At 43.1% G+C, this 23,362-nt stretch overlaps 5 protein-coding genes across 5 annotated transcripts in view; 3 read left to right on the top strand and 2 right to left on the bottom strand.

Annotated features, from left to right (window-relative positions):
- The window catches only part of asap2a (ArfGAP with SH3 domain, ankyrin repeat and PH domain 2a), a gene marked incomplete at its 5' end in the record, with an annotated part of 47,868 nt that extends 42,610 nt beyond the window's left edge, over positions 1 to 5,258 (top strand). Inside the window, 6 exons of the mRNA XM_079217522.1 lie at positions 376 to 528; positions 859 to 961; positions 1,328 to 1,383; positions 1,553 to 1,632; positions 1,884 to 2,003; positions 3,532 to 5,258. Coding sequence (XP_079073648.1) covers positions 376 to 528; positions 859 to 961; positions 1,328 to 1,383; positions 1,553 to 1,632; positions 1,884 to 2,003; positions 3,532 to 3,606 — 587 coding nt within the window. The 3' untranslated portion in view covers positions 3,607 to 5,258. The remainder of the gene's footprint in view (positions 1 to 375; positions 529 to 858; positions 962 to 1,327; positions 1,384 to 1,552; positions 1,633 to 1,883; positions 2,004 to 3,531) is intronic.
- A 387-nt stretch (positions 5,259 to 5,645) lies between these two features.
- On the bottom strand, positions 5,646 to 9,317 carry itgb1bp1 (integrin beta 1 binding protein 1). Its single transcript, XM_079217100.1, has 7 exons — positions 9,215 to 9,317; positions 7,912 to 8,027; positions 7,745 to 7,820; positions 7,532 to 7,662; positions 7,340 to 7,432; positions 6,849 to 6,998; positions 5,646 to 6,764 (listed from the first exon to the last, which is right to left on the bottom strand). Exons 2-7 carry the CDS (start codon positions 7,981 to 7,983, stop codon positions 6,693 to 6,695), a joined length of 594 nt encoding a protein of 197 aa, XP_079073226.1. The 5' UTR covers positions 7,984 to 8,027; positions 9,215 to 9,317; the 3' UTR covers positions 5,646 to 6,692.
- A 340-nt stretch (positions 9,318 to 9,657) lies between these two features.
- On the top strand, positions 9,658 to 14,304 carry LOC306740668 (cleavage and polyadenylation specificity factor subunit 3; the record flags this gene model as incomplete). Its single annotated transcript, XM_079222897.1, has 18 exons — positions 9,658 to 9,728; positions 9,849 to 9,912; positions 10,219 to 10,316; positions 10,485 to 10,613; positions 10,700 to 10,877; positions 10,966 to 11,055; positions 11,143 to 11,293; positions 11,492 to 11,667; positions 11,765 to 11,923; positions 12,097 to 12,243; positions 12,355 to 12,507; positions 12,694 to 12,802; positions 13,125 to 13,223; positions 13,373 to 13,467; positions 13,568 to 13,655; positions 13,825 to 13,891; positions 14,020 to 14,116; positions 14,203 to 14,304. The coding sequence occupies 18 exons, from the start codon at positions 9,658 to 9,660 to the stop codon at positions 14,302 to 14,304; spliced, it is 2,073 nt and encodes a 690-aa protein (XP_079079023.1).
- Positions 14,305 to 15,015: 711 nt separating this feature from the next.
- On the bottom strand, positions 15,016 to 16,587 carry LOC306746346 (dnaJ homolog subfamily C member 30, mitochondrial-like; the record flags this gene model as incomplete). The annotated part of the gene is made up of 1 exon (XM_079229246.1): positions 15,016 to 16,587. One exon carries the CDS (start codon positions 16,585 to 16,587, stop codon positions 15,730 to 15,732), a length of 858 nt encoding a protein of 285 aa, XP_079085372.1. The 3' UTR covers positions 15,016 to 15,729.
- A 655-nt stretch (positions 16,588 to 17,242) lies between these two features.
- Positions 17,243 to 22,679, top strand: iah1 (isoamyl acetate hydrolyzing esterase 1 (putative)). Its single transcript, XM_079222908.1, has 6 exons — positions 17,243 to 17,320; positions 17,466 to 17,518; positions 20,841 to 20,992; positions 21,565 to 21,726; positions 21,834 to 21,955; positions 22,431 to 22,679. Exons 1-6 carry the CDS (start codon positions 17,258 to 17,260, stop codon positions 22,605 to 22,607), a joined length of 729 nt encoding a protein of 242 aa, XP_079079034.1. The 5' UTR covers positions 17,243 to 17,257; the 3' UTR covers positions 22,608 to 22,679.
- The last annotated feature ends 683 nt before the right edge of the window (positions 22,680 to 23,362 follow it).

The raw sequence follows: 23,362 nt of genomic DNA, 5'->3' as shown, positions 1-23,362 counted from the left end.
CAGATTAAACCTTCACAGATGTACACATGCTGCCGCAAAAAGAAATACTTCATCAAAACTTTCCAGGCTTACCAGTTTATCATGACACATTCACCACAGCCAGTCTTTAATAACAGAAGTGGCCGTCTGGAAGGCTGCCAGTGGTGCAGAGGAGAAACTACCAGCTGTGTTGCCCTCCTCACCTTGCTGCAGCCTCGGCACTCTGCACATTCCCTCTCCACAATAACAGTCGCTCTCAATTACACTCGAATGGAAACGACTTGACTTTTAAAGTGGACGCTAGTACTGGCAAAGTGCAGTGTGCTCGCTCTCTTTCTCTCTGAGTCTCTTTTGTCATCTTATTAACCTCTCTCTTTCTCCGTCTGCCTCTCTCAGTCCAGTTATCCGGCCTCGGGGGGATTGGTCAGCCTTCAGCGCCGAGCAGCTGGAAGCCCGGTTCTTTAGACCTGGCTGGACGACAGAGGTCGTCCTCGGACCCCCCCAACATGCACCCTCCTGTCCCCCCCATGAGACTCACCTCAACTGCAGGTATGGACCCCCACACCCATTCCTCCCTCTTAAACTGGACCATTTCTGCAGTGATGACATATTAGTTTAATATAGTTTTTTAGATTGAGAGTAGTCATAGGTCGTGTTTACTTAAAATGTCACAGTAAGGAGGCATTTAAGTGTTTAATTTTCATCTTGGTCTGTCGGCCCCAAATCTTAAAATCCCCGAGGGGCGCCTGCTGAGTTTGATTTTAGTTTTTTTGCACAAATATGCATCACTAAAACCCAATGTCCAAATGTCCTGGGAAGTGCTCAGTTTGCAAAGATATGACAGAAAAGACCATCAAGGTGTGTTACTGTGTGTCCCAGGTCTGGGTCCTGCCGTGGCCAAGATGGAGTCCATGAGCATGCAGTCCAAGTCGAGCCAGGGACCACCGGGGTCCAGAGCAGTGCCGCCTAAATCCCCTGCAAGGTAAGAAATACATTTTAAAATAACCCTGCGTTACCGCAGGGTTGTGTATCTCGCTGTTGAATGTTTGTCTTGTTATTTGGTGTTTTTTTTTCATCAGAGGAATGAGCCTATATGGCTGCTGTTTAGCCGCTTCATTAGCTTCCTGGCTGCGCTCTGCATGGAGCCGGGCGAGCAATAACTCCTCCGCAGTCGCCGCTTTGCCTTTTTGTCTCCCACAGAGCTTATAGTGCTGCAATAAATCTGCAACAAAGCTGTTGAGAGGCTTGGAGAGCTGGACAGTTTTCTGTTAGATGTGTGTATTTATATAACTTTATATGACTTTTACTCACTGTTGACGAAAGTACATTCCCTTTTTTTGTTTTACAGCAATGATAAAGGTTTCAACCGAGCTCTAAATCGCACAGTATCTATTGAAAGACCCGGTGAGTACACGGATAAGAGAAAGAAAATAGCAATTCTGTTCAATCTGTGTCTGTCCAGTGTTCAGACTTCTACGTTCACATTGTTCTACTATCTGTCAGGTCCTGTTTCTTCTGTGGAAACGTGGAACATTTTGTTGTCGTTGTGATATCATTTCCTCTTCTGTTCCAGCTAAGGAAGTGCCAGGATGCCCCCAGAACTCCGTAGGTCAGTCTCTGCCTCCAGGCTCCACGCAGAGGAAGATCTACCCAGTGAGTCCCTCAGTCTTCCACTCATCCTCATCCTGATGATGTCGGTTGTAAAGCGCTTATTCATTCACTGGCGGCTGACTCCTAAGTCATGGTGTATTTAGCTATTAGTGTTGTGCAATACCCCTCAGTACCCTGCAGGTCGGCCTATTGATATGAGGAATCATAGGCCAGAGTGGACCATGCAGCAGCAGCACCACATTTCCACTCTCTTCTGCTCAAACCTGTCTGTGTGCTTTCGTTCCGTCTCGCAGAAGCTGAGGCCGAAGCGAGTGAAAGCCATCTACAACTGCGCCGCCGACAACCCAGACGAGCTGACCTTCTCCGAGGGCGAGGTGATCGTGGTGGATGGAGAGGAGGACCAGGAGTGGTGGGTCAGTATCTCGCACAGTGTTTTTTTTTTCGTTTGTGCTTTAATCTGAGAAATATATCAAAGTGCTCCCAGTCCTAGTTTCTCCATGTGAATGTCAGTGCACTCGGTAGCCATGGTGGCTAAAGCAAAAAGCCATGACCTCATTCAGCCCCCTCCCCCCCCCTCCTCCTCCTGGTTTTCCGCCTGCTGCTGCTTCCTCTCTGGAGCCCCTTGTGTGAACATCGACCAGCTGCAACTTGTTTTCCTCTGAGCCACCTCTGCAGATATGACCGTATTTAGTCACTTTCTCTCTCTGTTTGTCCCCGCGTGGACCCTAAAGTCCCTTTGGGATCGCTGCCATGCTTCCTCTCTGTCCTGCAATCAACATCTACAAAGTTTCATTTTTAATTTCTCAATATAAAGATATTTTATAGGAGAAGTCAAATAAATAACAGAAGTATGTTCCTTGTGGTGGCTGACAAGCGTCAAATGAATGCAAAATATTTGGACGTGTTTGTGTTTGTGTGTGTGTAGCATTGTATTCTACCTTTTGTTATTTTTTCCCCTTGATAAATGCTAATAATCCTCCAGAATAAAAGTCTGCCCGTTTAATTGTTAACATCCATAGTTCCTCACTTCCGGCGTTTGCATTGGTGAGACACTTCTCGGCCACCGTAGTTTTCAGTTTAGACTGTATGAACACATATCTTTCTGTATTTATTTCCTCAGTGGCTTGTTTGTTTCACTTTTAGCCTCTTCATTGTTGGAGCATAAACACGTCCTAGCTTTTTGTTTTCAGGTATAGGAGACGTTTAAAATGACTTAAATGGACAAAATAAGTTCTGTCGTCTTTATCGGCAAAGGTAATATGAAGTAGGAATGTCGTATTAAATGTTATTTAGATGTTTATTGTGTGTTAGCCTCTCCTAGTCCACTATGTGCTCCATTAGTTGATGTTTAGTGAGGCTAGCTGTTGGCACTGATCTCCTGATTCACTTCAATTTAGTATTGTTGTTTTTTTATACTGCAAAAAAATCAAACAGATTTTATCCTGACATTTTTAATTAATTTTTAATTATAGATGACAAATTAGTATAAGTTATTTTATATAATTTGTATTACAAATATAGCTATAAAATATGTTACTGTCTGACTTAAATAATGTGACTTAACTTGATTTTCTCTATGTAGCATTCCACACTATATACATCCCAACTGAATCACTTATTACAAGTCTACGGTACTCATAATACATAAATATGATCTCTACTGCAATCCACTGAGAAAAAGGCGGATCAGTTTTGTGATTTTTTTTTTTTTAAGAATCTATATTGAATCTTTCAATAGCGATTAATCAGAAAACCCAGCCATAATGTTCAATGGTGTTATAGTCTTTTGTTTGTGCTTTAGATGACTTACTTGGTTGAAAGAAGTCAAATGATTTTGTGTTTCACTGAACTTACACCCTCCCAATAGAATAAAACCCAACCTGACTGCAACTAGCTGACTGTTATCATCATCTGACGGCACCTCGCTCTTCCTCTTCACAGCTGGGCCACATCGAAGGCGACCCGATGAGAAGAGGAGCCTTCCCTGTGACATTTGTACACTTCATTGCTGACTGAAAGGTTCCTCTCTGGGTCTCGGGAAGTGTCGCAGGATGCGGCGTCTCTCTGCAGCCAGCCAGCAAACATCCACCATCGTCCCGGTGTTTGTTGTCGACATCATCATCATCATCATCATCATCATCATCAGTGTCACTGCCGCGTCGTCACCTCGGATGTCGCTCCTTGTTGCTCGGCCTCATGGGACTGCATGTGGTTTTAATGCTTGCTGTTAATGACTTTCAGATTTGAAAACGGTGATTGTAGTCTCTGACCTCTCGCAATAAATGCACTTTGCTTGTCTTTATCCTTGTTACAGCATAAGATGACATGTGACACAATGAAGGTTAATTTGTACAGTATTTACATCATCCATTTTCTGTTCAGCTGCATTGTACAGATAGTACTGCGAAGACTACAGCAATGTATTTTAACTTTTTAGAACAAATGTAAATGTGAACAATAGGCACTATGCTTACATTCCACCTCTGTGCATGAGCGATTTTAAATGCCTACCTGCTTATAGGTGCGACCTCTCTGTAGTAGGCCCCCTGTGGGGAGGTTTTTCTAATGGTGCTAAGTTAATACCAGAAGTTGCACTGGAGAGAGCGCTTCTCTGTCCCCGTTTCAAAGACAGACCGGCGTTGAAAGGGGGTAAAAATGATGTAAAAATAGCATCAGACTCATCACACCTGGGAGAAGTCACTCTCTCATGGGTGTGTAGCGTGACGGAGAGGATAATGTTCGACAAAAACACTCCAGTTCTTCCTCCCGTTGTGTTTTAGGTGCAATGCTGACACAGACTTTGCTGCAGCAGCCACTAATTACCTTTATGATGAGTCTGAGCCCTCGGGCTGTCTTCGCCTGTCATCTGCCTTATTAGAGGAACAGGAAGTGTCTCGTCTGCACAGAAAAAGATGAGAATGAAATGATATTGTAGGAGCAGGAAATAAATAAATAAATAAAAGGAGTGTGGGAATGTTATGAGAAGCAGGGGTTAGCTCTCTGACTTGTGTTGCTTCTGTTGCCTTTGAGAGCACTCGGACTCTGACAGGTGGATTTTTTGTTGTTTGCAAATGAGCTGAATTATTTTTTTCTCTATACAGAGAAAGAAATATCCTTCCTACAGCTTAAGCCTCTCATATCTGTACATCTCTGGGGTCCCATAATGTAGAAAGATGAGTTTATCGATAGTGTTATGAGATTAATATCAAACATTGGATGTAATTACCTTCATTTTGGTTGCAGAGCAACTTTCTCTCTGTTCATAATGTTGATATTTAGGCATTTAACCTGAAATCGGAGCCTTCCTGTATTTGTGAATGACGAGAAGCATGTGAATCGTAGCCGAGACTCTTCAACATGTTTAATATGAACTCACTGGAAACAGGAAGATTTAATAATCCTTTCATGTAAATAGATTTGATTTTGTTGATATTTATATGTAAAAAGAAGAGTTAACCTGGACACTAAATGTCTTTTAATGAGCAGTTACAGATACAACCTCAGCTGGACCAGTGTGTGTGTGTGCGTGTGCGTGTGTGTGTGTGTGCGCTAAAATCCCAAGGACACACACACATAACTGGGATAATAAACGTAATTCATTCTCATTAACTGTCTGTGGATTACTGCATCGACTCTTCACTCGATTGTGCAAACAAATGGGAAAATGAAACTGGAATAATAAAAGATGGAATAATACAAGGCGTTGGTCTGTTTCTTAGGCGCGTTAAGGAGTTTATGATCCATTTGTGATCCTGTGGTCTCTTACTAAATTATTGCCAGTTTTGCTGGATTGTGTTTTTGGGGGGATGTTTCAGTCTCAAAACAACTTGTTAAAAGTAATGACCTGCATTTAAAAACACCCTTTGACTAGCGTGATCCTTGTAAAGCTAAAAGTCAGATAATGTGTCAAGAGCTCCCTCTGATGGGGAATGTTCCAGTATGTTTGCATCCAAGTCTCAGAGCGCTGCGAGCGATAACTAAAAACACACTCAAGAGTAAAGATGACGCTGAAAGAAAAAGGAGAAATTACACTTTAATAAGTCATCTAATCACAATTGGATCAAATTATTTAATGCCACATTTTCAACACAATCTTAACGGGGCTGTTTTGAAAGGACAGAAAAGAGAGAATGGGGTAATGAGGTGAAGTCAGTAAGTACCATGGTTGTTACCATGTTTTTTTTCTCTGAAACATTTTGCGTGTTTCTACAGCCGAATATGATTTATGTGGTTTCAGCAAGTGAGTGGATGTAATGCATTTTAATCACTACATGCAAAGAGTTAACAAATCCGAGAACGCATCAAGCTTTTGGTACCAAGAAACCGTACAGTATAAAGAAATTCAAAACAAGATACAATAAAATTCAAAACTGTCATTAAATATGAATAAATCCCACAAATAAAAACAACGAGGCTCCTCTCACATAGTTAAAACATATTTGTATAATGTACCTTCGAGTCAAAAAAGTGACTGCTATTGTACCGATACTGTTTGTGAAAAACACCACAAAATACACAAAAGGATATTTAAACTCAAAAAGAGATCTTAATAGTTTCCACATGAAAAGAAAGAAATATTGTAAAAGATGTGTACCGTGTGGTTTCTCCACTGGTGATGAGTGTCCCCATGAATTAACACATGCTGACACAGCTGGTGGAGATGGATGATATCATCACGTACCATTTTCTACCATTGTTTGCTTTAAATATGATTCATTTACATTGTATTGCAATGCGTTAAAAAAATGCCTCCATTTCCTTTCCATTGTTGCTCTTGACTCTATGTGAAAGGTCGAAGGAGCACATGAGGTAAAGAACAAATTCAAAGGATATAATTCAGACAAATTCACAGTTGTACCGTCTCACCTGATGGGAAAAGGGGATAAATATGTATGTATCAATACAAAGGCTTGAATCGTGCTTTCCTGCAAACTAACATGGTAAAAACACAGGATTTGTCTTCCAGTTAATCTCTATGAGGGAAAACAAAACAAAGTTGGAGAAAAGGGAAATGGTTGCTACTCTTTGGCAATCTTCTGATTTACTGTTTTTGCAGTCGTTTCATTTCTCTTCTCGACAGACCTCCTCAGCTCTCTGCGCTTTTAGGATTTGACTGAAGTCAGAGCGCAGTCAAAGGAAGCCGCCATCACCTTGCAGATGGACTGAGCCTGCTCCTGTTCAGACAGGGGATCGATAGCATGTAAGAAAATACCTCAAACCCAGAAAACGGTTTCATTTCGATACTGTATCACACTCACCGAGCTGCTGCACTGGTACACCCAGATGCTGCACTCCTCTTGCTGTGCATCGGTGGTTTTGAGAGCCAGGAGGTTCTTCCCTGCACCCAGGCCGTCATCGTAACACAGCATGCGCACGATCAGGTACAGCGAGTGGCGGTGCAGCACGTCCTGGACCAGATGTATAAATAACAGTACTTAAACATGCATTTTCTCTTCATTTGTATTAGATGACCAACATTGAGCAGGGTGGTTTCAGAGGTGAATCTGTTAAAAACAAATGTAATCTTTGAGTGTAGCATTATAAGAGTGATTTAATCCAAACATCGGGGGAATTGCTGAAATATTTCAGTCAGCAGCTTTGTGCGAAACAATGTCAAAACTATAAATTGGTGCAGAGTTCATAACTATGCTGTTTGGCTGTATTGATGACCCAGCAGTACTGCAGTCTGATCAATGAGCATTCATTCTGAAGAACAGTATATCACTCTTTAGATTGCTTTTCTACTCACACACTGGTCCAGCGAGGCCACCTTGACTCCGTACTTCGACACTCCCAGGATCATCTCTTCGTCTCCCGGCACGAAGGGCAGCTTTCCATCTTGCTGTGAAAAGGAGCCGAATATTTATAGCGTCTTCATAAATGAATGATGTGATATTGACCGCTGTACGCCTGCTTGAAGTGTGTCCCTGCAGCTTCTTACCTGGGCGGCATCAATATAGTTGATGAGGTCCAGAGGCTCCTGGAGGGTCATGCTCATGTCAAACTGTAACTTCTGAATGGCTCCCACGTACTTCACCCGGAACTCGGCACAAGTTTCAGACGTGCCGTTTCCTTCCGAGGGCAGACGTAAAAGAATCCGTTAGCAGAGGAAAGAAGCAGAACAGTGTGGACTTCCATGTGTTAGTCGACTGACCGCTCTTGGTGGAGTCTGTGTCGAGGCTGGCGACGGTGCTGGATCTGGAGAGCCCGCCCAAACTGGAGTCCACAGACTGCGTGGAGTCAGAGACAGAGGAGAAAGTAGCTCTATCATAACATTTATGCGAGTGTGTATGTATGTGTGTGTGTGTGTTGTTTGCTTACTTTGCTTTTGGTGCTGATTTCACTGCTTTGCGAGCTGCTGCTGCTGTGGCGCTTTTTGACTTTCCGGAACATTCTTCACCATGTCGCCCGCCTCCAGCCCTCCAGCATCGCCGAACCTGAACCACCACGGACCGCAGTGTTAAACACACCACAAGAATGCCCTCTCAAGTCCCCAAAGAGATGATGAATAATTTAATGTAGAACGTAGCATAGTCTAAATTCTGAATAATGGATAAATGAGTGGACATTCAGCTACATAATAATGATCCAGCTATTCTTTGCCTGATTGTATTGTCACAACTGCACAGCCACTCACAATATAGGAGTATTAGTAAGTTATGCTTTATTTATTTATTTATTCAGTAAGATTTATTCATTAAGATCAAGATCTCACACAAAGCGGTCATCATCCACACAAATAATCAGCAACTTAGTTGGCAAAGCCTTACAAAATAAATAAATAATAAATAAAAAAATGTAAATGGTCTGTTAAAGTTTAATTTGAATATTTAAAAAACAGCGCTGCTTTGAAAACATATTAAACATGCAATCATCATTTCAAACCATGCTTTCATTTTGTAAGAGTATAAGCTTGTAAAATGGAGAATTCTTCATGAATGACTGAGCCTTTTTATCTCCTGACCTCCCCGTTCAACAGCTGGCGGCTGTGTTAGAAAACCTAAACGTAGCTGTTAAATAATAAAACAACACCTGCACATTATAACAATACAACATTGTAATACATACTATATATTTGTGGTGCCTCTAATATTGAGTAGGTCAGAAATTTCTAATAAAATTCTGGTCATTTTTTTAGGCTGTATTTATGCAGACTGCTGATGAAGTCACACATGGGCACCAGTTAAATGTGGAACCAATTGATCTGTTACACCTGCTACTGAAACAAGTTATTCTGCCTCCATGAGTGAAATACTACTGCAGGTCTTTGTGATGGAGTCGGAGGGTGTATAAAAAATGTAGAGCACCCAACGGACTCAAATGACACGCCACTCAACAGGTTACGGTGGACTTGAACGCATCATTTATGGATGCTCAGCAGAAGACTTTGCTCGTTAGACAAACGACATCACGTTGTACATGCTGAAAGATCTATAAATATCCCCACCACGTTTATGTTCACACTGAAGTTGAAAAGCGGAGACTTTTACGGGTTGTTGGCAAACACAATAATAATTCATAATGATAAATGTAACTCTAACTAGCTTTTCAAAACACATTTTTTGTTTGTTTTTTACAGTAACACGTCTCAATGTGAATTTTCTTCGAGGAAGATTTAGTTTACCTTCAGTTTGACTCAAACTGCCATGAAGAGCTCCACAGCCTGAGCCGACACCCCGCACCTCTTAAAGGGGACGCGACGACGGACCTAAAAGATGCCTTTAAAGTTGAAAATTTGGATAATATATATTATTTAGAGCGTACAAAGGTTTAAATTACACAAATGTTATTGAAATATATATATATATATGACTACCGCGTCCTTTGTAACATTTAATCACGTTATTCGTTACCGCAAAAACGGTCCAACGGCTGGAGCGGAACTTTGTGCGTCAACGCTTTTGAATTTCTGGTCGGCTGTATTTTGGTACACCACCGGAAATGTGACGTCACACGAGTCTGCCTGCCCCCGCCCTCTTTCATGCAACGCACAGTGCAGCGGTAGTGCAGTAATAAGACCGCATTCATTTGTTCTATTTTTAAATAGACGTGCAAAATTGAACACATATGGCGACAAAGCGCAAAGTAGAGGTGATTGTCCCCGCAGAGGAGAGTGACCAGCTCCTAATTCGTCCACTGTGAGTTATTTTTAATGAATAAAAAAAAGATTTTGAGTGGCTGCCTTTATATGCACACAGAATAACAATAAATAAATACATAAATGTAAATGCTATCTTCTTATGTGACGTTAACTACAGGGGCGCTGGCCAGGAGGTTGGGAGGTCATGCATCATCCTGGAGTTCAAAGGAAGGAAAATTATGGTAGATATTAGTATTTAGGTGCCACTGCATGCTGCTGTGTGACTTCAAACAAACTGTATGTGTACCTCACTCAAAATGTAAGAAATATAACAATATATTTTAACCCAACAACACATCTATATTATAGAACAGCAATCACTGTTAAAACATGTAATTATGTGTTCTTATTTTGTGTCTGTTGTTATTATTTTATATATTTTCATTATTATGTTTTGTTTTATAGAGTCCTGTGTTAAGTTGGTGCACCCAGGACTCCCTGAAAAGCACTATTGCTATTGAGTGCATTATCATGTTTGTGTTTTGCAGCTGGACTGTGGCATCCACCCTGGGTTGGAGGGGATGGATGCTCTCCCCTACATTGACTTGATAGACCCAGCTGAGATAGACCTGCTGCTCATCAGCCAGTGAGTCTTTCCTCCTCCCTTTGTGTGTTGAACTGTCTATTGTTAAGTATCCTCCGTGGTTATTATCTTCTTATTAATGCATGTTCTGCTTGTATTCTACTTTGATTGTATTCTAAAACAGAACTAAGTATATGTCATTTGATAGTGGTGTATGTATCCTCTCACCAGCTTCCACTTGGATCACTGTGGAGCTCTGCCCTGGTTCCTACAAAAGACCAGCTTCAAGGGCAGGACTTTCATGACCCACGCTACTAAGGCCATCTACCGCTGGCTTCTGTCGGACTACGTCAAAGTCAGGTAGGAGCAGTAGCAGTCATCATTATGGAAGACTTCCAAAATAATAATACGGTGCCTAGAATAATTGTGTCTTTTATTTATCGCAGCAACATTTCTGCAGATGACATGCTGTACACTGAGACCGATCTGGAGGAGAGCATGGATAAGATCGAGACCATCAACTTTCACGAGGTCAAGGAGGTGGCTGGAATCAAGTTCTGGTGCTACCATGCTGGCCATGTGCTGGGAGCTGCCATGTTCATGATCGAAATAGCAGGAGTCAAGGTAACGACTCCTGTTTTTTTGTTTCCAAGAGAGCTAATGATGGGTAAAAACTAAGTTCCCTTAACAAGACTTTTTTTCTCCTCCGAAGCTGCTGTACACAGGAGACTTCTCCCGGCAGGAAGACAGGCATCTGATGGCAGCAGAGATCCCCAGTGTCAAACCTGACATCTTAATCATTGTACGCCACATATTCAATCCCCTTGTTCACTCATTTAATGGATCTTTGGGTGATCCCAATGTGGTGATTCCTGTTATTGTTTTGCAGGAGTCTACCTACGGAACCCACATCCATGAGAAGCGGGAGGAGCGAGAAGCTCGCTTCTGTAACACAGTCCATGACATTGTCAACAGAGAAGGCCGCTGTTTAATCCCAGTGTTCGCCTTGGGGCGGGCCCAGGAACTGCTGCTCATTCTGGGTGAGGAGTCGTTCGTGATACCCTGATACGGATGATGCCTCTGAATAAGCAGTGTCACCAAAATTAGCAGCAACTATGCTCTCATTTGTCTGACGCTTAATATCCGCATTGTATTACATGAGCTGCTTTTGTCTGTTGCATCTGTATTCACTTATGTGTCAATCATAGTGTACGACTGTGTCTCATGTTCTCCTGTAGATGAGTACTGGCAGAACCACCCAGAGCTCCATGACATCCCCATCTACTATGCTTCATCCCTGGCCAAGAAGTGCATGGCTGTGTACCAGACCTACGTCAACGCAATGAACGACAAGATCCGGAAAGCCATCAATATCAACAACCCCTTTGTCTTCAAGCACATCAGCAACCTCAAGGTAGAGATCTCTCCAGACACTCACTCCCAGACTGTTATACCTTTAGCCTGCTGAATATCTATAACTGTGGCGTCTGTGTGTTTTGTTTTTTTTCCAGAGCATGGATCACTTTGATGACATCGGTCCCAGTGTGGTGATGGCCTCTCCTGGTATGATGCAGAGCGGGCTCTCCAGGGAGCTCTTTGAGAGCTGGTGCACTGATAAGAGGAACGGCGTCATCATCGCTGGATACTGTGTCGAGGGCACACTGGCCAAGGTCAGACTTCAACAGTATACCGGACGGTGTTTCTCTAATAATAGACACATAATACATTCAGTGTCATCATTTCAGCAAATTCTGGCCAGCGAAACTCGAATCGGATGTGTCTGTGGAAACAGTGAATGCATTATTACAGCATCTTACTGTGATGTGTTGTGTGCTCTCTGCAGCACATCATGTCTGAGCCGGAGGAGATTACCACCATGTCGGGGCAGAAGCTGCAGCTGAAGATGTCCGTGGACTACATCTCTTTCTCTGCCCACACTGACTACCAGCAGACCAGCGAGTTCATCAGGGCCCTCAAACCCCCTCATGTGGTGGGAGAGGAAATGCAAATTCATTGATTTGTCTTCAAACTTCTCAGTTATGTGTACCCATTAGTGGTAAATAAGAAATCCTTGACCTTCCTTCCTGCATGTTATCGTCAGATCCTGGTCCATGGGGAGCAGAATGAAATGGCCCGCCTGAAGGCTGCACTGATCAGGGAGTACGAGGATAATGACCAGGTTCACATCGAAGTCCACAACCCACGCAACACAGAAGCTGTCACCCTCAACTTCAGGGGAGAGAAATTGGCCAAGGTCAATAAACTGCCTGTCTGTCTCTGACCTTTTCTCTTCTCTCTAGATTTTCATGGTCTGAAGTCAACATGGCTAAAACATGCTTAGTCATGATTGTTGCATGTAGTGCATGACCCTGTGCTAGTGTTGTTATGGATGCTGGAACTAGAATGAAGTTACTGAACACTCCTCCTCCTCCTCCTCCAGGTGATGGGCTCTCTGGCTGATAAGAAGTGCGTCCAGAGCCAGAGGGTGTCAGGCATACTGGTGAAAAAGAACTTCAACTACCACATCCTCAATCCTTCTGACCTTTCTAGTACGATGGTTTGTTTGTTCTCTAAACTATCTCACCCGCAGTTTGCAGCATAGGACCCCTGTGTGTGTTGGTTGTCAATTCAGTTTATTGGCTACAATAAATTTAAGGAATTTAAGGAGTACATTTTCAGTCAGTGACTTTGGCAATCAAGACAAAAAAAAAGTCATCTTGATCATGTTGGCTCCAGTTTTTCACAAGCCAAGCCCATGCTCAAAATCAACTAAAGTGAGGATGAAAGTGACGTGTCTCTACTTATTTATGCAATCTTTAATATTTGACTAAGTAGCGATTCATGGATTGACGGGATGCTTCTGTTTTGTAGCATACACAGAGCTGGCCATGAGCACGGTGAAACAAACCCAGGCCATCCCGTTCACTGGGCCGTACTCGCTGCTCGTCTGCCATCTGAGGAACCTCACCGGTAAGAGCGCCATATTTACGTGCGTGCAAACTTTTCAAACGTAATTATTGATTTTGGTCCGTTCCTAAAGAACAGAGCTGTTTTCACTTTGACTGAGTTTGAGTTTTCACCGTACCGACTGCAGCCGTCGTCTTTTTCTCTTGACTCAGGAGACGTAGAGGAACTGGATGGGACTGAGAAGAACACTTTGAAGATTTTTAAAAACATCACTCTGGTCCACGAGGTCGGCATGGTGCTGCTGGAGGTGAGTGGTCCTGCGTAGTCTGATGCAGGATAGCGACGCTTTGCTCTCTTCAGACTAGCGCATTTCCCCAACCGCCCTCTGTCTTCATCTCCCGTCTCAGTGGCTAGCGAACCCTCTCAACGACATGTATGCCGACGCTGTCACCACTGTCGTGCTGGAAGTCCAGTCAAACCCAAAGGCTCAGAAAGGTCTGTCCGGCAATCTGCTGTGTATGTTGTTTGTCTGGATCTTCAGTTTTGAATGCTTTATGGACTATTTGCCTTATTACTAAAAAAAGAAACATACTGCATTGTGTCTTGGTATTGTCATGGGCTTTGTTTTTCTGAATTTAAATTTCATGTGATTCATGATGAACAGCCATGGAGACCCAGAGTTCCTGCATGGACATGGACATCTTCCAAAGCCGACTAGGAGTCATGTTGCAGTGAGTGACACGCGACCCATACTAACTTGTTTATAATATTGTATACATGGAAACGCTGTTTAAAAGGTGTACTGTGCTTTACTTTAATTGGGAGAATATATATATATTGTGTCCCTCTCTGTCTTTAGGGACATGTTTGGAGAGGAATGTGTGGATTTCAGTGATGATAAAAACACCTCTGTGACAGTCGATGGGAAGACGGTTCACATCTGCTTGGAAACGAGGGTGAGAACCTTTCAGCTTGTTGCGCCAAGACACAGAACAATGTATGTGGTGTAGGATTGTTTTTGAAATGCCTCTCCCCCTATCAGTCGGTGTGCTACGAGGATGAATGCTCAGAGGACGACTCCCTGAGAGAGATGGTTGAGCTGGCAGTGCAGCGGCTCTACGACGCCCTCAACCCGATCATCTGAGGGCAGACATGGGGCTTCATCACAACACATTAGACATCACCTTTAAACTAACGAGGGACAGAACTAAGTCATCACAGATAAAATAACAAAGATTACTTTGCAAATTCAGTGTTGTACGTTAACAAGCTGCTTGTATTCGTGTGCCAATAATGTGTTCCCAAGAGTCATTGTGACTTGTCTGGCATCAATATTTTTACACCGCCAGGACGTGAAGCATTTTAGCTCATTTTATACAAAATCAATCGAAGAACAAATCAATACAATGCAGATTAATCTGACTATAGTTTAAAATTATTACACACTTGCCATGTCTGGTTTGGTGTCATGGAAAGCCTCAACAACCAATCGCAGTCCCACTTTATGAATGCAATTTGGAAAGACTACATCTGCCTTTTAATATTTAACATAATGTTTATGACCTGTGATTACAAGTAAAAAGTAGTTTAATAAGCTGTGTAGATATGATTTGTTTTCATATATTGTAGTGTTTCTTTTTTTGTTATGCAAGCACTTTTAATTATAATATATTTATATAGTTGGTTATTAATGTGCACTGATATGACTTGTTTACCGTTAACTGTGAATTTCTAAATGTTTGTGTTTATTATGTATTGAAAAAATAATTTCACAAACCACTGACTATTGAATAGTTATGCCATTGGTTAAGTTTGATTAGGTATTTCACCAGCTAGTGTCAGAAATGTTCTTTAAATGAGGTTTACAGTTCATCAGTGTTGGTGTCATGTTGACTAACAGAAGACTCAATTGACATTTGTTTCACTGTGCCAGGCACTGATCATCTCATTTATTAGTTAAATATCTGAACAATGTGGATTTTTTACAATAAATAAAAGGCACCTTTATAATGAACATAGGGCTCTCAATATCTGACTAATATACACATCCCTTACATTGCTACACATGTTTCATAAATAGCAACACATGAAACCTCCACTTGTGTCAACATTAAAAATAAAGAAATCTGCAAGACAGATGACTTTATAAAAGCCAAAGTTGACAATATTGTATATTATTATTTAATCAGACAATTGAGTATTTAAATAATGTGGCCATTTTATTCAGACTTGTATGAACAATGCCAGGACTAGTTATCCCTTCTGCTCTGCATCGAGTTGCATTACTGTCTGTGTTCCCAGACCGATTGCAATACAGTACTGTGATGCAGGCTTACATCCCAAGAACCCGAAATACACTTTACGGTCTTTGATTTGCAGCTTTTCAGAGAACAGCATAATCTTATTTCAATTGCACTGTGTCGCTTTGACCCAAAGGGTCAACACAGAGTGTGTTTGCCAGCAGTGAGGTGTGTGTTGTTGTTGTTTTGTAGTGTTAATGGTGATGATGATGATGATGATGATGATGATGATTTAAGTGAGTCCAGATTGCCTAACAAGGACAACATCCTCACTTCAAACTGGTCACTAAACCCAAGGTCATCACCATCAGCACCACGACCCCCATCTCCATCATCCTGCCCATCTTCTTCTCCGCAATCGTCTCGTCCTTCTTCCTCAGCATCTCCTCCTTGCGGACCCTGAGGTCTCGATCTCTCTGAAGCTGCTCGTTGTAGTGGGCCTTGTAGAACTTGTCGAAATCAAAGACCCCCTCTCGGCTGTCTGCGCCCACCACAGACCGTCGGCTCCCGGGCTGCTCTCTAGCAGAGCTCCCGGTGTCCTTGGCGGAGGGTTTGGCTGTGGCGAGGAGGTCCGACCCGCTCAGCAGACCCCGGTCGTACTTCTTCCTCAGAGCCTTGTTGCCCAGAACCGTGTAGGCCTCGCTGATCTCGGAGAAGCGGACCGTGGCGGACTCGCTGTCGGCGTTTCTGTCCGGGTGGTAGACGAAGGACTGCTTGTAGTAGGCGGTTTTTATCTGGGTTTGAGTGGCAGTGGGCGACACCTCCAGGATTTCATAGTAGCCGGTTTTGGTTTTGTAAAGGGGCTCCGATCGCGCTCCGTTGTCGCTGTAAGCTCGGATGAACACCACCTGTCCCCAACACAGCCCGGGGATCTGCTGTGGACGAGCGCACCTAACAGTCCTCCGGAACCCGCCGTTCACAGTTGTGTAATTGTCCAATGAAGCTGCACTTCCGGCTCCCTGTGGTCCTCCTCTTTGAATGTCACCGTAAATAAACTCCGCCGATGGGGACGAAGCCTGTGCTGCACGTTTACTTTGTTTGATCCGACTTTCGAGGAGGTATCGACTACATGTTTTTTGGGAAAAGTTGTACGCTCCCCTTCCGTAACGCAGTCTGACCTCCGCCATGTTTGACGGCGGCTTAAAAAACAAAAGCTGACTTCCGGGATGGTCGCGCTGTAGCGCCCCCGGTGGGAGCATGAAGCAACTACACGATACAAAGGAATCAATATGTAGATGTCTACCTATGATGTTAGGTTATTTTGTATCGACACATACCAGATGTTTAACGCATATGTATGTAGTTTGAGATATTCTACAACTTTGAAACTATTACTATCGAACAAACACACAAATTGTATTGGTGCCACTCAGTTGTCAGTGTATTAGGTTCACCAAGTCCTGCAACAAATGATATCTTCAATACGGTTTTAATCTTCAGTCTTTATTGAAAGTGTTTTATACAGGTGTTGATTCAACTAAATGATCATTTTAGAGGATGGTATTTGTGCTGCTGCTGTATCGCATTATACAGATAATTGGTTACCTTTTATTTACATTAATCCAGATTTTGATTTTCTAAATTATAATATATGCTTCCATTTATATTATGATAATGTGTTAATGCATTATTTAGCTAAATGTACTACATGTAAAAAATACATTTAAAAAATGTACAATGTTAAAGCTTTTATTGTGAAGGTAAGACGTCCACAACCGTCATTCATAAGACACGCCCCTAACCGGAAGTATAGTCTTGTGCAGCCCTTTTCAGTATATACGGTGCAGCCAATTAAAAATGTCTGCGTTGAAAACAATAATATGGCCCAAAGTGATTTTATTTGGGGACTCCATCACACAGGTTGGTTCATGACAAACTACATTATTTTAAAGACGTTAATATCGTGTCAGCCAACAGTCAGAGTTAATTAACACGCTGTAGTTAACACTGCTAGCTAGCCAGCTGAAGTTTGCGATGAATAACGCAGTGCTGTTGATTGTTCCAGTTTTCATTTCAAGCCAATGGTTGGGGGGCAGAACTCGCCAACAAACTAGCACGGTGAGTATCTTTAGTTCACGTTATCAGTGCCTCGTGTTGTTGTCCTCGTCCAGAGTTATGAACCAGGGTTCTTACGGTCCTGGAAACCCTGGAAAAGTCATGGAATTTTAAAATGGATATTTCCAGGCCTGGAAAAGTCCTTGGAAAAAAATAAAATCCCAAAAGTTTTGTAAAAGTCATGTAAATGTGTTATATTCATATGTTCATGTCGTTCATTTACACTGAGTTTGAAATAATGAATATGCTTTTAAAAGAAAGACGCTCAAAATATAAGCAGGCATACATACAGGCATCTATATGAATGAATGAATGAATGAATGAATATATACTTTATTAATCCCCAAGGGGAAATTTAGTGTCGCGTAGCAGCCATTTACACAGAAAATAAGATAAGATATAAAAACAACAGGGATGAAAGATATATGCAATAATAATACTGATAGAATAAAGATAAAAATAACAACAACAATAAAATAGCTGTATGAAAGAAAGAATAACAGAGTATTAATTTAGGAATTAAATTAACCTTAAACAGTAGAGGTGCAAGAGTGCAAGTATGTATGTGCATATTAAGGTGTAAATGCAAATATAATAAAAATAAAAATAACAACAAGAAGCAATAGAAGAGTGCAAAAATGCAATAAATGTATATAATCGTATATTTGTATATAATATGATATGTTAAGTGTTAAGTGTAGGTAACTATGCACATGTACAGTGTTTACATTGTTTAATTCACAGAGGGACTAGCAAGCAAGCGGTGACTTGTTATAAAGCCGTATTGCTGTCGGCAGGAATGTGTTCCTGTAGCGGTCCTTCTTGCAGCGGATCGTGAGGAATCTCTTAGAGAAAGTGCTCCTCTGGCCCTGCAGCAGGTGGTAGAGAGGGTGGTCCAGGTTGTCCAATATGGGCAAAAGTTTCTTCAGCGTCCTCCTCTCCACCACCTGCCCCAGAAACTCCTGCTTGCAGCCAATGATGGAGCCGGCCTTCTTAACTAGTTTGTTGAGTCTGTTGGTGTCACCGGCTCCAATGCTGCTCCCCCAGCAGACAAGAGCGAAGTACAGGGCGCTGGCCACAACCGACTGGTAGAACATCTCCAGCATCTTGCTGCACACATTGAAGGATCAAAGCTTCCTCAGGAAAAAGAGTCGACTCATCCCCTTCTTGTACACAGCGTTGATGTTGGCCTTCCAGTTCAGTCGGCTGTCGATGGAAACACCCAAGTACCTGTACTCCTCCACTATGTCCACGTCCTCTCCCAGAACACTCAGAGGACTCGGAGCTGTTGTCTTCCTCCTGAAGTCGACCACCATCTCTCTGGTCTTGGCCACGTTCAGAAGCAGGTGATTCACGCCGGCCAACTTCACAAAGTCACTCACCACTGCCCTGTACTCGTCCTCCCGCCCATCCCTAATACACCCGACCACCGCAGAGTCATCAGAGAACTTCTGCAGATGGCATGACTCCGTGTTGTACTGGAAGTCAGTGGTGTACAGGGTGAACAGGAAGGGAGACAGAACAGTTCCCTGTGGGGCTCCAACATCACTGACCACCGTCCCAGACAGCACACGGCCCATTCTGACAAACTGTGGTCTGCCTGTGAGGTAGTCAGTGATCCAGGAGATGGTGGACGAGTCTACCCCCACCACCCGCAGCTTCTCACCCAGTAGCAGTGGTTGGATGGTGTTAAATGCACTGGAGAAGTCAAAGAAAGTGACTCTCACAGAGACACCTGTTCCATCCAGGTGCGACTGAGCTCGTTGCTGCAGGTAGATGATGGCGTCGTCCACTCCCACATGAGGCTGGTAAGCAAATTGTAGAGAGTCCAAGACTAGCCACTCCAGCACCTTCATCACATGGGAGGTGAGGGCTCCCGGTCGGTAGTCGTTGAGGACGGATGGAATCGACTTCTTCGGGACAGGGACCAGGCACGACGTCTTCCACAGCACCAGGACCTCCTCCTGCCTCAGGCTGAGGTTGTAGAGGTGCTGCAGGACACCAGACAGCTGGGTGGCGCAGGTCTTTAGGACCCTGGGGCTGATGCCATCAGGTCCTTTAGCTTTGCTTTGGTGGAGTTTCTCCAGCTGTCTTCTCACCTGGTCAGTCATCACAGAGAGAGGGGGGAGGGTGGAGGAGCCTATTGTTGTTGAGGGCCCATTTGAAGAGCCACCGGGTGTTGAGGGCTCATTGGAAGAGCCATTGGGTGTTGAATTGGGTGTCGCTCAGCGAAAGTGCAGCTCAACAGCGGGGCAGAGGGGAAGGTGTGGAGGTGAGGTGAGAGGAGGAAACGGATGAGGGCTGTGAACTAAACCTATTGAAGAAAAGTTCAGCTCGTTGGCCCTCTCCAGGGAGCCCCCTGGATGTCTCCCTCCCACCTTGAAGCCGGTAATCTGCTTCATCCCGGTCCACACCTCCCTCATGTTGTTCTGCTGGAGTTTGGCCTCCAGCTTCCTCCTGTAGGAGTCCTTGCCCTCTCTGATCTTCACCTTCAGGTCGCGCTGGACTCTCCTGAGCTCATCCCTGTCCCCAGACCCGAAAGCAGCTTTCTTCTTATTAAGAAGAGCTTTCAGGTCCCTGGTGATCCAGGGCTTGTTGTTGGGGAAGCAGCGCACAGTCCGGGATGGTATGGTGGTGTGTTCACAGAACTTGATGTATTCAGTGATGCAGTCTGTCATGCTGTTGATGTCCTCCCCATGTGGTCCACACAGCACATCCCAGTCCATCGACTCAAAGCAGTCCTGCAGGGCGTCGTTAGCCTCCTGAGACCACCTCCTAACAGTCCTGGAGGTCGCAGGCAGCCTCTGCACCAGAGGAACATACCTGGGTGTCAGCAGGACCAGGTCGTGATCAGACCTGCCAAGGGGGGGAAGGGCAGTGGCCCTGTATGCATCCTTAGTATTTGCATACAGGAGGTCCAGAGTTTTATTGTTTCTTGTGGGGCAGTCAACATACTGTATAAAAGTAGGCAGAGCTTTGTCCAGTGTTGTGTGATTGAAGTCACCAGTTATTGTCATAAAAGCACCTGGCTGTTGACTCATATAAATGTTTATTCTTTTAATCAAACTATTGTCTCTCATTCATTTCTGTCATTTAAGGTATACTGTATTCTTTGGAATTCTCATTGTTAGTTTAAATACTAAATTGTCTCACTTTTTCATGTTTACACCAAGATTTCACAAAATGTTTGTTCGTGGAAATTTGGTTTAAGGTCATGGAAATTCATTGGTCAGAATGTGTAATAACCCTGTGAACTAATGAGTTAATTTAATTCAAACTAAATGCTGTGCTTTTGACTAATATCTGAATCTGACCTTCCTTTTAGGAAGTGCGATGTTGTGAACAGAGGCCTCTCTGGCTACAACTCCAGATGGGCTAAACTTCTTCTTCCTCGCCTCCTCGACGTCACAAACTCGGCAGACAACAACATCGCTGCGGTCACTGTCTTCTTTGGATCCAACGACTGTTCCCTGGAAGGTACAGTTTCACAGACACGACCTCGTGACAATTTAAGAAGTTCTGGAGTGATACATTGCTGATACATTGCTGATACATTGCTTCAAACTCTCTGCATCTGATTTCAGAAGTATCTATATCATTGTTTTTCTTGCCTAAGTGGGTGCTCTGCATATTTTGCACATTCATATTTGTTCTCTCATTGTATGATAGTGTGGCATTTTGGAAAAACTTTTTGGACTTAGTATGCAATTACATTTCATAATGCCTTTTTATGCCATACTGCATTTTTATTGCATTTTCTGTAATTTTTATGGCATACATTTTACAGGTAATACTATGACATTTTTCATTATGTATTTTATGACGTACTATAATGACATTTTGACACGATAGATCACTGCAATAAAATATATCTCAAAATCTGCGCTGTTAGATCAATAATTAGATTTAGACTGCTTAGACGTTTTGGGATTATCCGAAATGACTAGTAATTCAAAACAATGTTTAAAAAACATATTGTCACTAATGACTCATTCCTTCCTAATGTTTCTGTATGATTTTTCCTTCTTTCGCCTGTTCCTGTCATGCAGATAAAAACCCACAACAGCACATCCCTCTGAAGGAGTATTCCGAGAACCTGAGGGACATCACCAGGATTCTGGCTTCAGCTGGAGTGCCAGCAGACAGAGTTATATTCATCACCCCTCCACCTCTTCACGAGCCAGCCTGGGAGAAGGAGTGCATTCTGAAAGGTAACACACATTCAACATTTTTTCCCCTCTTATTTTTGTAACATCACACAGGCCAACCTTACATTTCACGCCTACAGAGATCACGAGTGCTTCTTTGTCTTTTTCAGGATGTCCACTCAATCGCCACAACTCTGCAGCGGGGCAGTACGCGCAGGCGTGTGTCCAGGTTGCCGGTCAGTGTGGTGCAGTCGCCCTGGACCTCTGGACACTCATGCAGAAAGATGGACAGGTGGGTAATAGCTAAGCTGGCAGCTGTAGCTCATGGGGAGAGTGGTTGTTCTGAGTCCACAAGGTAGCCTGTTCGATCCCCGGTCTCCCCATAGTTCGCATGTTGAATTGTCCTTGAGGAAGACACTGAACCCCCAGTTGCTCCCGGGGCGCCTCACGGCAGCACACTTTTCCTTAACTACTAAGGATGGGTTAAATGCAGAGACCAATTTCCCCAAGGGGATTAATAAAGGATACCTTCATATTCTTCTAATTGTCACGGTCACGGCTGTGTGTCGTGAGCCACTGTAGCAGCTGATAATTAAATGGGCAGGAAAAAGCTTTATTTGAGCTTTACTTTTAGACATATAGGATCTTATTTGTGCTCTTAAATGTCTCTATGAAATAAACTGCAAGGATTGCATAAGTGACTAAACCTAGTCTTGAGATATTCCTAATTGAACTAAAGTCTCTGTGTTTTGTCCTCTGCCACGCAGGACTACACAGTTTATCTCTCTGACGGGCTGCATCTCTCTCAGAAGGGAAACCAGTTTGTTGCTCAGCACCTGTGGGGGCTGCTGGAGAGCCGCGTGGCTGAGCTGCCCCTCATCTTGCCTTACTGGGGAGACGTGGACACAAAGAGCCCCGAGAGCAGTCTACTCTGTGACCCGTGAAGAAGAGGACGTTGGCTTTGCCTTATTTTTAATTATAATTTCTGTGTGTTAGGAGGACCCAGCAAAATAAGCTTATCATTGTACAGAGTGGCTGTCTGTTATCTGTGCATATGACATTAAAAATATCTTGAATGGCATCTGCAAATCCTACAAGGCTGGATATTCTGTTGAGAATGAAGCACTCACCAGCACTCTTTTTGTGACACACACCAGAGCTCGACACTGGACTGCATCCCTGCTACAAAACAATGAAGCAGCTGTGATTTGTTTTTACCAGTAGTAAATAAAAGAACATGTATTATTGTTTAAAATGCACAATAAAGATTTATTTTGAGATGCGTGAAGGGAATCCAAAAAATAACAAATACAAAAAGTAACTCCTGTAACAAACATAGAAATATTAAGAATATACACATCAGAATATATGACGGGACATCTGCTCGTACAACAGTTCACATCAATCCAGTAGTCAATGTTAGCGACACAGGTTTTTTTCTCTCTCCTTGACCTACAGAAAGTACGTATTTTACAATTTTAACATGTTATACAGCAGACAGTGGCGAGACGGCATAAAATAACAAAGGTGTGCATAACTCACATTGGCACGAGGAAAGAAAACCAAACAGTCCAAACTACATTTGAGCACCTCAGAAACTTTCTTTTCAAATTAAATTCAGTATTCATGTTCAACTGGAAGTCGGATAGTTAGGCACAAAATCAGAAAAGGCACCATGTTTCATATAGACGATACATAT

The sequence above is a fragment of the Taurulus bubalis genome (genome assembly GCF_910589615.1).
Source record: "Taurulus bubalis genome assembly, chromosome: 1".
NCBI classification, from domain to species: Eukaryota; Metazoa; Chordata; class Actinopteri; order Perciformes; family Cottidae; genus Taurulus; species Taurulus bubalis.
The sequence above is the reverse complement of the archived record's forward strand: the minus strand, read 5'-3'. Positions and strand labels throughout refer to the sequence as shown.

Coding starts and splice junctions, on each gene's coding strand:
- itgb1bp1 (XM_079217100.1), bottom strand. CDS start 7,983: ATGTTCCGGAAAGTCAAAAAGCGCCACAGCAGCAGCAGCTCGCAAAGC. Junction 7,821..7,911: donor AAATCAGCACCAAAAGCAAA/GTAAGCAAACAA, acceptor GACTCCACGCAG/TCTGTGGACTCCAGTTTGGG. Junction 7,433..7,531: donor ACTATATTGATGCCGCCCAG/GTAAGAAGCTGC, acceptor TCCTTTTCACAG/CAAGATGGAAAGCTGCCCTT.
- iah1 (XM_079222908.1), top strand. CDS start 17,258: ATGTCTGCGTTGAAAACAATAATATGGCCCAAAGTGATTTTATTTGGG. Junction 20,993..21,564: donor CAACGACTGTTCCCTGGAAG/GTACAGTTTCAC, acceptor CCTGTCATGCAG/ATAAAAACCCACAACAGCAC. Junction 21,727..21,833: donor GAAGGAGTGCATTCTGAAAG/GTAACACACATT, acceptor TGTCTTTTTCAG/GATGTCCACTCAATCGCCAC.